Source organism: Atractosteus spatula, chromosome 4 (genome assembly GCF_055471065.1).
Source record: "Atractosteus spatula isolate fAtrSpa1 chromosome 4, fAtrSpa1.hap1, whole genome shotgun sequence".
NCBI classification, from domain to species: domain Eukaryota; kingdom Metazoa; phylum Chordata; class Actinopteri; order Semionotiformes; family Lepisosteidae; genus Atractosteus; species Atractosteus spatula.
The window spans coordinates 56,706,327-56,716,819 of NC_142709.1; the positions used below are offsets into that span (position 1 = coordinate 56,706,327).

Here is a 10,493-nt window from a genome sequence, read left to right on the forward strand (position 1 = left end):
AACGCGGCCGATAGGTGAGGTTTGTTGAAATTCATTCCGCTGGTCCCTCAGGCATTCCGATAACTGGGAAAAGCAATAGGGGGTCTTTTCAAGAGGCCGTGGCAGTCATAAATTTCTTGTACCTTAATTGTGCATAGCGCTGTTGTTCTTGTACTTTCTTATGCACTACTTAAATACCTACCCTGCAAGCAGAAAGCGAAATTTGTGAACTGATTACAAAGAAAGTGTATCCAACACCAATAGCAATTATTATTCATAATGACGATGAAAGAAGAAGAATGCTATCACGTTCTGCGCAAAGCCACGTAAAGCAATGTAATTCGAGCACTACTTTCTAAACTGAATACCCTTCCACCGTGTAATTCCCACAGGACTGAGACAGCCCTGGAGTGGAGAGCTTCTTCTCCCCAGCGGCAGCAGCTAGACGGGCGGTACAGAGACCTCAGACCCCTGATAATAACTTAATGATATGCCAATTATGTAATTAATATCAAAGATGGAAATAACACAAAAAACGATATCTAAAGATATATGCGACACGTTCGATACCCTAATTCGTTTAAGACGTACATAACGTATCTGTGACACAATTCCTGTGAACAAACAATAGACTTTATAGTACTTTATAGTGACATTAGTATTTATTAGGGTGTTATTATATTTTGGAGAGCTTTCCTATTTGGAAATGTATAATTCACTTACGAAGTGAAATCCCGTAAATCTGAATTTTTAGTTCGGCACCTTTACAATGCACGAACTGGTCATGGTTTTTAGTGGCCTTTAGTGGTAAAACATTACGAAGATAATGTTAGCTGCAATTGTAATTTTTAACGCGATTTTAAAAGAAAAGGTTTGATTTATTCAATTCCTTTTGAGATGCTGAAGCAACAGACAGAATCGACTGGTGATTCTGATATATGGTAATACTGTCAGTCGTAGCAGGACAACGCTAAAAAATAAATAAAAATACGCTGGACACTATACTTGTAAAAGCAATTATAGATTTTTAAGACAGAATGTCATTTACCTTGTTTGCTTTTAGGGCTTACCCATCTATTAAACTGCTTTGTATTCTCTTGGGTCCCTGTGTAATGGTTACACGATTTGTCTGGTTCCTGTGCAAAGTAGGTTCTGTATTTCTAAAAGGGATAATTTAAAGAACCTTTTGTTTTTCCAAATTATTGTATTCCCCCTCTTACATTATCAACACGATAGTCAGGTGGTAGAAATCGGGTAAAGGTGTTACAATGCTTAACATTTTTTATTATTTTTAATATGTGAGAGTTTCAGTTGAAAAGCAGGAGAAAAAATATTTCCAGTTTATGTGTTACTCAAGGTCAGTGTTCTCAGAACGGTTTGGATTCCCTATTTCCCAGCGCAAGCCGATCACCGCGGCTCGCCCGAACAGTGCACCTCTGTCCAGTTGATCAAAGTCCTGCATTCTGATTCCGAAGGCCAACAGCCGGCCTTCCCCGCTCCACTGACCCGCAGAAGGGCTCTCAGTCCCGGGCTGAGCCGTGCGCTGCTCCTCTGCAAGATCTCATCTACATGAGAATACTGGTGAAGGGGGAGGCAGAGTCGTTTTCCCCCCAGTCTCCACAGTCCTTAACTGCGCCGCTGGGCCACCCATCAGCGCATTCTTCACTGCTGCGCAGTTCATTTGTAATCAAAGGTCATTATTGCCCTTTTGGGGTCACGAATGGACGTTCTCGTACTTTGTGTCTCGTTCTTTATTGCCATCCTAAATAACAGCGTCCTCAATATTCATACTGCAGCAACGGTGAGCGGGTTCAGTCACTCCGGGCCCTAATTAGTCGCTTTATTGCGGTTCTTTCCCCCAGTCGGAGCTGACCTATTTGTGCCTGATACAGATTAACTCGAGATGCAGGGCAAGGAGCATCTCCAGGCGCAGTACCGTCAGATGTCCCAGGCTCTAGGCCAGCCACACCGCTGATGAACTGACACACCGGAGAACAATCAAAAAGAGCTACAGCGCACTTGGCTCCGGCAGAAGCGTTACTTTATATAGGAAAATGCACACCACGCAGGTAATGCAAGAGTACTGTATATATACATACTCGTTACACATGTAGGTATGGGGGAAAAAAAGTGTTTTTTCTACTTTATAGATATTTGGACTAATAAATTAGTTAATTCTCTTCAGTATGGTGAGTGAAATATCCTTGTTACTTCCTAATTGATCTGCTATGTTTGGAAACATAAAATAAATGCAATAATAAAAATGTTAATCCCTAATTCTAGCAAGCATTATCTTGGTCAGGCTTAAAAGACAGTATTTCTTACACCTTCTAAAATAAATACCTTCTTTCAGATCCAGTCTTTCAATTCAGAGCTGCAGATGTTGTTGTTCACACTTACTTGTGGTGGTGGTGTGGTGGTAATGTTTTATTTTTTCTCAAAAGCATGCTTATTGTACTTCCATTTAAACAGGTACAGGAACTGAGGAAGGCAAGCCTTCTGAGTCTATGAATAATTCTGGGGTAAGTTAGTTGATTCTCTATATCCCGTACAGCCTCCTTCTTTTCATAGCCAATGGCAGTCTAATGAGGCTGAGCTTAGAGTCTGCCAGAACACCATCAATGTGTGCAGGACAAAATGGCTCCTGCTGCTTTTCAATGGGTTAAGTAATAACAATAATAATGATTCCTCATCCAGTGGAGAGGGGGATTAAAACCAGGCCAGACACACAGAACACTACACATTATAAAACACACAGGAAGAGGCCTGCTGAGGTGTGATTCCATTCACTAGAGAAAGAACTAAAATCTCAGAGATGGTTACAGTTCAATCTCAGCTTCCTAAGGGGAAGGCTGAGAAGAGTGTGTTTGCTCCAGTCAGAGGAGATTAGATCTCTCTATGGGGAGATTGCTCTGGGACCTGGGATCCTTTAGAACGCAAGTACAACACGTACTAAAGAACAATTAAACAGAGCCAAATATAAACGGAAATGTAGATCTATTCCAATGGGCCAGGCGACAGGAGCTTGTTTTGAATTTTTACTTTTAAGAATGACGTTAATTGGCAGATGTTTTTGTGTGCTTTTATATTTCTATAAAAACTGAGATGTCAGTTCAGAAATAACGCAGAGCATGAAAGATGAGGAGCTGTCTGAGAGCTGAGGAGGAGATTACACTGCCGAGCCATGACCTCTGCCCTCTCACTCTTTGTCATGGTTTCCACTGTGTGCAAATTTTTCTAAATCCAACTTGAATACCAGGGTAAATCCACACTCATATGGGTTTATAGTAGAGCCCTCGACTGCCACACCTAAATTCCAACCTTCAGTGAGAAACTTGGATCATAAGCCAGCCGTGTGAAGCAGTAGGGGGAGTAGGATCTCTGATATCAAGGTATTAGGGGTCCTCAGAAACACTGCAGGACCCCCAGAAAAGATTTTTACTGTAAAATCTAGCCAGAGCTGCTAGAACCTTTATTCTCCTTTTATTTTCTGGGAGGAGATAGAGAGAGCAGCAGCTCTATGAGAATTTATCTACCAATTTGCCTGGGTTGTGCTTTTGAGATTATTCCACTTATGCTATCAAAAGGCAATTACTATTTGAATTTTACATTTGTTTAACATTTACCAGGACCAGCAAGTGAAACCTGAAAACCTGGTTACATGTGAAGAATGTCTTTTGTCTCTTGAGAGACAAATCCGATTCTCTCATTTATTTCCAGTGTGCTGACTAATCCAGACAATCCTGGCAGCCCTTCCTTGATTTTAATCATTTATCAGTGTCACTCGAACCCCTTCCAGGAAAACAGATTTCGGGGAGCCAAATTTTGGCTTTGTGCAGCTGGTCCGGTATTGTAAACAAAAATTTAAACAGCCAAGTCAGAAACATTTTAGCTCTTGTCCTGTGATTTTTTGCACCTGGAACAAATATGGATCCTAGTTTTCTTAGGATCACTGGAAATGTACAAAAAATAAAATATGGTAAGGGACAATACAGAAAAAATCACAGACACGTGGTTTTTTTTTATTTAAACACATTTGAGAAATTAATTATTCAGGAGATTACACAGATCAGATTTTTCACTTCAGCAAAAAGCAGAAGTTTTCCTTGGAGAAGTTTAAATTTATACCTGAAGCTCTCCTAGAAAGTAGGGATAGGGGGAGCTCAGATTATCTGGACAGATTACATACATGACCACATTTCCTCTACATTGAGGTATACAGCACTGAAGTGTCAAAATCTGCAGGGCGCTGAGATGTGTTTATGTTTTACTGGGCTTGGAATACATGACTGTGGTCGATTTTGGTTTCAGTAGCTCCGAAGGACAGTAAAATGAGCTGGAATTAATGTTGCCAAAAGCATGCAGAACAGAAGGGTGAAAGACTACAAGTAAAATAAAAACAGGTATCTTTGTGGTAAATGCAATTTCAGTTTGGCCACAAACATTGATCGATAGCACTGTGTGGTATGTACAGTTCATCTTCCCTCTGTCATACATATAACTCACAATGGGAATAGATTAGCTAATCCGTTTGTGCATTGTAATGTCATTAGTATCATTTATTAAAAAATAGCCACATGCTTTCAGCCTCTGGATAATCCATATCACTTGAATGACAAGGTTGTGTTTATTTCAATGACTGTAAATTGGAAACACATTTTCCTCTTGTATGCACACTGGAGTAAATCACTCTGAGAAACAGAACATGCAGTATCTCACCGACCTGTTCTGCGGATAGATCTTACACTCTGTTTCACTGTAAAATATCTTGAACTACAGCGCTACCGACATCAGGGACTCGGCAAATGGATTTGCAAGCTGTATACTAATCTACACTAAGCACGCCAGGGAACGGAGGTTTGTGTTGACTGCTCTGAAACTTTGAGAGATAACTTTTTTGGGGTAAATTGGATTTGTGTATTTTTTAAATAATCCCTCCTCTGCAAAGGTTATATTTTGATCTGTCAGAGCATAGCAATTCCTAGATCTCTAAAGTTGACTCATGAAAAACGTCTCGAATTCTCTCTATGTTCCCTTATAATATGAGAATTCACTTTGATACTAAAATCAGAAGGCACATTTTTACGGAAAGGGTTGTGGCTGTCTGGAACTACCCCCGCCATGTTGTCGAAGTGGATGCCCTGGTCTTTTAAGATGTAGCTTAACTACTTGCAAACAAGCAAGTGAGATGGTTTGAGGAGAGATGGCTCCTTTCATTTGAAACTTTTAATGTGTTTTTATAAGAAGACTCACTGAAGCATTGAAAGTCCTAGAGATCTATTTAGAATACCATACTTTATACAAAATATGAGATATGATTTATTATGAAATATAGAACACACAATACAAGGACATTATTGGACGTCAGATTTACAATTCATGTCAGTGGAAAAAAAGGGCTTTTTTCCTCCTCTGGTGTCTTACCGGAAATCTGCCTTTATCGATAAATACTTTCCGTTTGATATATTTTTACGCATCGAGTAACGTGTTAAGAGACCACTATCATTGCATTTAATCACTGACACGGGGCACACCAGTGCACGGAACTCACTAGGAGCAAATGAGCCGCATTCCATTTAAAACACAGAAACGCAAACATGTGAAACTCTCCTGTTCTGCCGTTCTCAGTGCTGCGTTTTAGCGCAGACAGCAAACATTTGCACAGGGAGACTCTATCCCTAGTAACAAACAATGAGCCATTAAACCTTCGCATTGAGCAAGTTATATAAAAATCTTGAACAAACAACTTTGCACAACGAACCATTTGTCATTACTAAATTATTTTTAAGCCTAGCTTCTCTAATTTATATTTTATGGTATGTTTTATTAGTTCAAAGTGGGTTTCATTAAATTTCTTCCAGAAAAAAGGTGAATGGCAGGACTCGACCGTGATTTTGCCTCACCTCTCGCAAGTTTTAAATATTTATTTAATCACGTCAAACGAGTTTTCGCGGTGTAGTTTGTATCATTCACGTGTGAGCACATACACGCTTTATCAACGTATTTTTAAGCATCGTGAAAAAAAAAATAATTTAAAGATGTGTAAACTTCGTATTTCCCGTCCTCCTACGCGACGACTGAAACACAGCCCCTGTCTCTGGGGAAACAGACTGGACCTGTAGTTGGTATAATTTCATACAAAATCGTTGGCTTTCATCTTCCAGGTCAGACCGACGCGGTGTTTGTAAAGGAGGTAGAATTTAGTCGGGTAAATCACTCTCAATACTTTAGGACGCGACCAGCATATATATGTGTATTATATATATGCAAAATATGTATATTTTACCTTTCAAAATAGATCACCATCATTCGGCACAACACAACAGGACCGGTACAATTTTTTTATGCTCAACTTAAACACAAAAGTATTTAATAGATAAGAATGTGATCAATAGCAACAATAAAAATGTTTCGTGTTGCTAGACCAGAATGGTATATATTTTACACGCTCACACACGTTAACAAAGACCCTTCTAGCACGAATTGCATGTAGGAAGGGCCTTTACAAACACAAAATCCGTAATACAGCACCCACCATAAACACAATAGTAAGTGAAATGTACAGTATTTGTAGAGCACCGTTTGCCCTCGCAGTGGAGGGACAGTCTTCACAGTTCAGCAACAGGGTCTGTTGGAGTGTCTGTCTGCCTATGCTTTAGCGCTCCAGCCGCGGGCCGAGCATTAGTCCTGGTCGCTCCTCGAAAGCCGGAGAGGAGGCCATAAATCACACAGCCATATTAAAAGCTTAGCTAAATCCTGAACCAGGTCAGCGCTGAAATTTATGGCATCACTTAAGGTGGAAATAGATTGCTTTAACAAAATATATCAACTTCAGTACAGCCTGCCTGCCTCCCCGTGAAAGTGCTTTAGCTGGTTCTATAGACCCCCAGGAGCCTGTGGTCTTTCATGCTGATCTGCGGTACATTCTACCATTTGAACATTGCCCTCTCTGCAGATAAAAATACACATTCGTTTGTAAATGTGCTTTTTAAAATGCCAGTGATGTGTGACCCAGGGCCCAGTCATCTATAATACATTTGCAAGAAAGGAAACACGAATTGCCCATTATGTTGTTTTGTAATTAAACAAACCCCGCATTTATGTAAAACGTGAAAGCAACATCAATTAAGCTGTCTTGCACTTGACAACCAAAAAAATGCTAGCCATTAGAATTTTGGTCCATACACCTTTAACTTTTCTCAAAGATGAGGGTACCAAAAAGGGAATTAAAAGTTGGGTTTATTTTCCTAAGAGCAAGAGCAGTCAGGACTGCGTCACTCTTTTGTCGAAGCTTCCGCGATCGCGGTTTAAGCGGTGCAAGTTACCTTTAGCCGTTTTATCAACATTTGGCTCAGAGCCTCGGTGCTTTCAATCTAACCAGCAGACCAGCGACTCATAGAACTGTGAAATGAGAGAAGAAAAGACACGTTTCGTGGAAATGCCGCGCGGTGCCAACACGCGATTATCTCGGTGGTCATCGTGAAGTGGTTGAAGCTCAAACGGACGAACAGCCCGTTTCCACAAAGGGTACGGTATGTACTGTTGTGTCTATATATCATAAAGTAACTGCTAACGCTGCCTTACTGTAAAGGACCAACATAGGGAAAACACCACATCAACCAGAACTTTCGATTATTTTTGTATTATTATACACAAAGACCAACGCCCTGTCGTAACCTCCGCTTTATAATCATAATTATTGTATGCGACATTAAATGGGTTTTGATTTTCAATCGGATACGTCTGAGGAATGTTTAAGGACAACGCAGTGCGATTAAATAATTGGTCTTCAAAGATTATAATGTGACTTGCATTATTGAAATTTGTGCCACTTTTATTTAAATTAAATGTTTACCATAGTGCAAACGCGTTTCTAGATTTAATTCAAATGGGTTGAAAATTATTTTCCAGGAAACAACGATTTAAGGAGCACCTTAACGTATATGAATACTATGATACGTCTTGACTGCGTTGCAATTCCTTCACCGAAGGTTTAGGTTTACACAGAGAGTAGCCGAGGTGCCCAAAGGTCGCCTATTGACCGCCGCTGAGCAGAGCGCCGGTGCGCGTCAGCGAGCCGAACTCCGCCGCTGGAGAGATCAGAGGGTAACGCGGCTTTCCTTGCAAACATTTTCTTTGGAGCAACACAAAACCTCATTCTACAAACAGTTCTCCTTTTTAAATAGGGGTCGCATTTGTTTCTTAACGTCTTTCCTTACAATTCTGACCAATTTGGGTTTATTTGACCAAAATGTTTACATTTGGTTTATAGCCGTGACAAAGTAATTTGTTACACTTTCTTCTTAAGGCTTTTCTTCCCATTTTGAACAGCGCAGAAAGCCGATTCCCGGGACTGGCGAAGAATTTCCACCACAAACATATTTATATATTTTTACATCCATAACACAAAAAAGAGGAAGGAATAAACGATCAAATATATCAATACAGACATAAATAAATGGTTTATAAATCGTTAAGCAAGGGTTTCCAGCAATTAAGCAAAACGTAAGATTTGAAAAGGTTTTATTGACAGCCCGCATCCCTTCAAGACGCCGATCAGTAGAGGTGATAAGAACTGTTTGCCCGGCATTGGAAACATTTCAAACACGGACTTGTTACTTTGACACAGTCTATGCACGGATGAAAACCCCCCTGGTAGGATATGCATCGCACTTAGCCAGACTTGGTAACAGCGAGAGGTGGCCCGGGCACCTCTTCTGTCTCAGCGCGGGGCGTGCGGAGAGTCCGCAGGGCCGGGGGCAGGGTACGGGGGGGCTCCCCGGTGTGAGACCGTGTTGCGCTAATTTCCTCGGAGGCTCGAGTACAAAGACAAGGTTGCGTGGACAGTAAGAGGTCCTTTTAACAGGAATACACAAGGAGCAAGGGACGCTTATTCTCAGCCTCACAAACGCGTATTAAACAGAGTGGTTGCATACCGGGCTGTGTACTATCACCCCCTCCACCCCTTCAAAAAATAGAGACCTTGATACTTTAAAGCTACATGAAAACTTAAAACAATCTACCCATTTCCAGCAACTACGGCATTTAACAAGACTGAAAAAAGTCTACAATATACGTGCATGTGCGAAAATCGTTAAAACAGAACGGACAATCAAATGAGCACAGATACAGAGCGCAAACAGAATTTGATAAACTTTTCGCTGTATTCTAGTAATAGCCACGCAGATTAAAGCCTGGAAAGACCTCGTCGGTTAACCTTAAATCGTTTTACAAATAATAATTCCTGATTTTTGTTTTACAAGAAAGGGTAACATTTTCCACAATTTAAAACTAAAATGTGGAAAATGTTTGACTTACCTTCAACAGCTGAAGCCACGGGCAGCAGAAGGCTGCACAGAAAGACCCAATAATCCATTGTCACAGACCCAAGAACTCGGACATGTAAAGTCACAGGGAAACGGAACAAAATTCCAACGTGGTGATCGGTCCAGTATACTCCGATCCCCCGCTCTCAAGAACGAGTACTGCCTCCAATCCAAAAGCCCAACTCCCCACACAGTGCTCCCGTCGTGCTGTTTCCGACACCGGGACAGTCTTCGTTTCTCCAGGCGATCAGAACCTGACAACAGCCTCGCTCCTCGTACCTCGCATTGAGGTGTTTATCCCTGAAGTTGAGTGGGTAGAATCACCCCCTGTTTATAATCGCGAGCGATGAATGAAAACGGTGTTATATTTACTAGATTCAAGCCGTGCTAGTTCCACAGGGAGAGTCAAGACGGTCGGGCAGGTTCCGGTGTCGGATGAAGGTTCGGAAAAGAACAGATAGCCCCGCTCGCTGGCTACGCTCTCTCCATACCACAGTAGTCCAACCATGTACGACCTTTACAAGCATGTACATATATACACGTCTGCGTGTAAAGAACTCCAGTAAAAGCGCCGCGGTAACACTATAATTCCCTGAGCTACTCTCGGCACGGCTGCTCGCTGTTGCTACCTCTCAGTTCGCTCTCCGTGTGCGTGTTGGAATGAGCGAGTCTATAGCAAGAGCGTGGAGAGACGGGGAGGGGAGGAGTTACAGCGGCTGTCTGTCTTTTCCTAATGGGCACACCCCCGCAACTCATTCTCAAAGCTTGGCGGGGCTGCGCTTTACTACTATACGCCGATCGCTTCTCTCTGTGATACCCTGGGACTGTGGGGCTTCAGATCAAACGGGGACATTTAACCAGAAGGCTTACAGCGGTGACGCAGCGCCCCCTGCGGGACAAATATTAATTGTAGTAATGTTGCATTATAGTACAGACTAAAAAATTGCAAAGAATTGCAAACATAATCTATTTATGGTCCTCGTTATCCATTATTATATAAGGATAAACTACTTTTTGATTGTTTGAGGGTGAGTATAGAACTGCGAAAAACTGAGGCCGTTTGCGTGTATCTATTTAGTTCTGATTTCGTAAGTTTTGCAATTACATTTGTAATAGGGGCAATTACGAACATTGCCATGCAGCAGATTGTCAAGCATTCCAGATGATACTTTTTGTTTTTTTTTACAT

At 41.3% G+C, this 10,493-nt stretch overlaps 1 protein-coding gene across 2 annotated transcripts in view; it reads right to left on the reverse strand.

The window, feature by feature from the left end:
• The window catches only part of ephb3b (eph receptor B3b), a 63,451-nt gene extending 53,494 nt beyond the window's left edge, over positions 1 to 9,957 (reverse strand). For both annotated transcript variants that reach the window (XM_088913836.1, XM_088913837.1), the window contains exon 1: positions 9,298 to 9,957. In XM_088913836.1, the coding sequence (XP_088769962.1) occupies positions 9,298 to 9,355 (58 nt within the window). In that variant the 5' untranslated portion in view covers positions 9,356 to 9,957. The remainder of the gene's footprint in view (positions 1 to 9,297) is intronic.
• Positions 9,958 to 10,493: the final 536 nt, after the last annotated feature.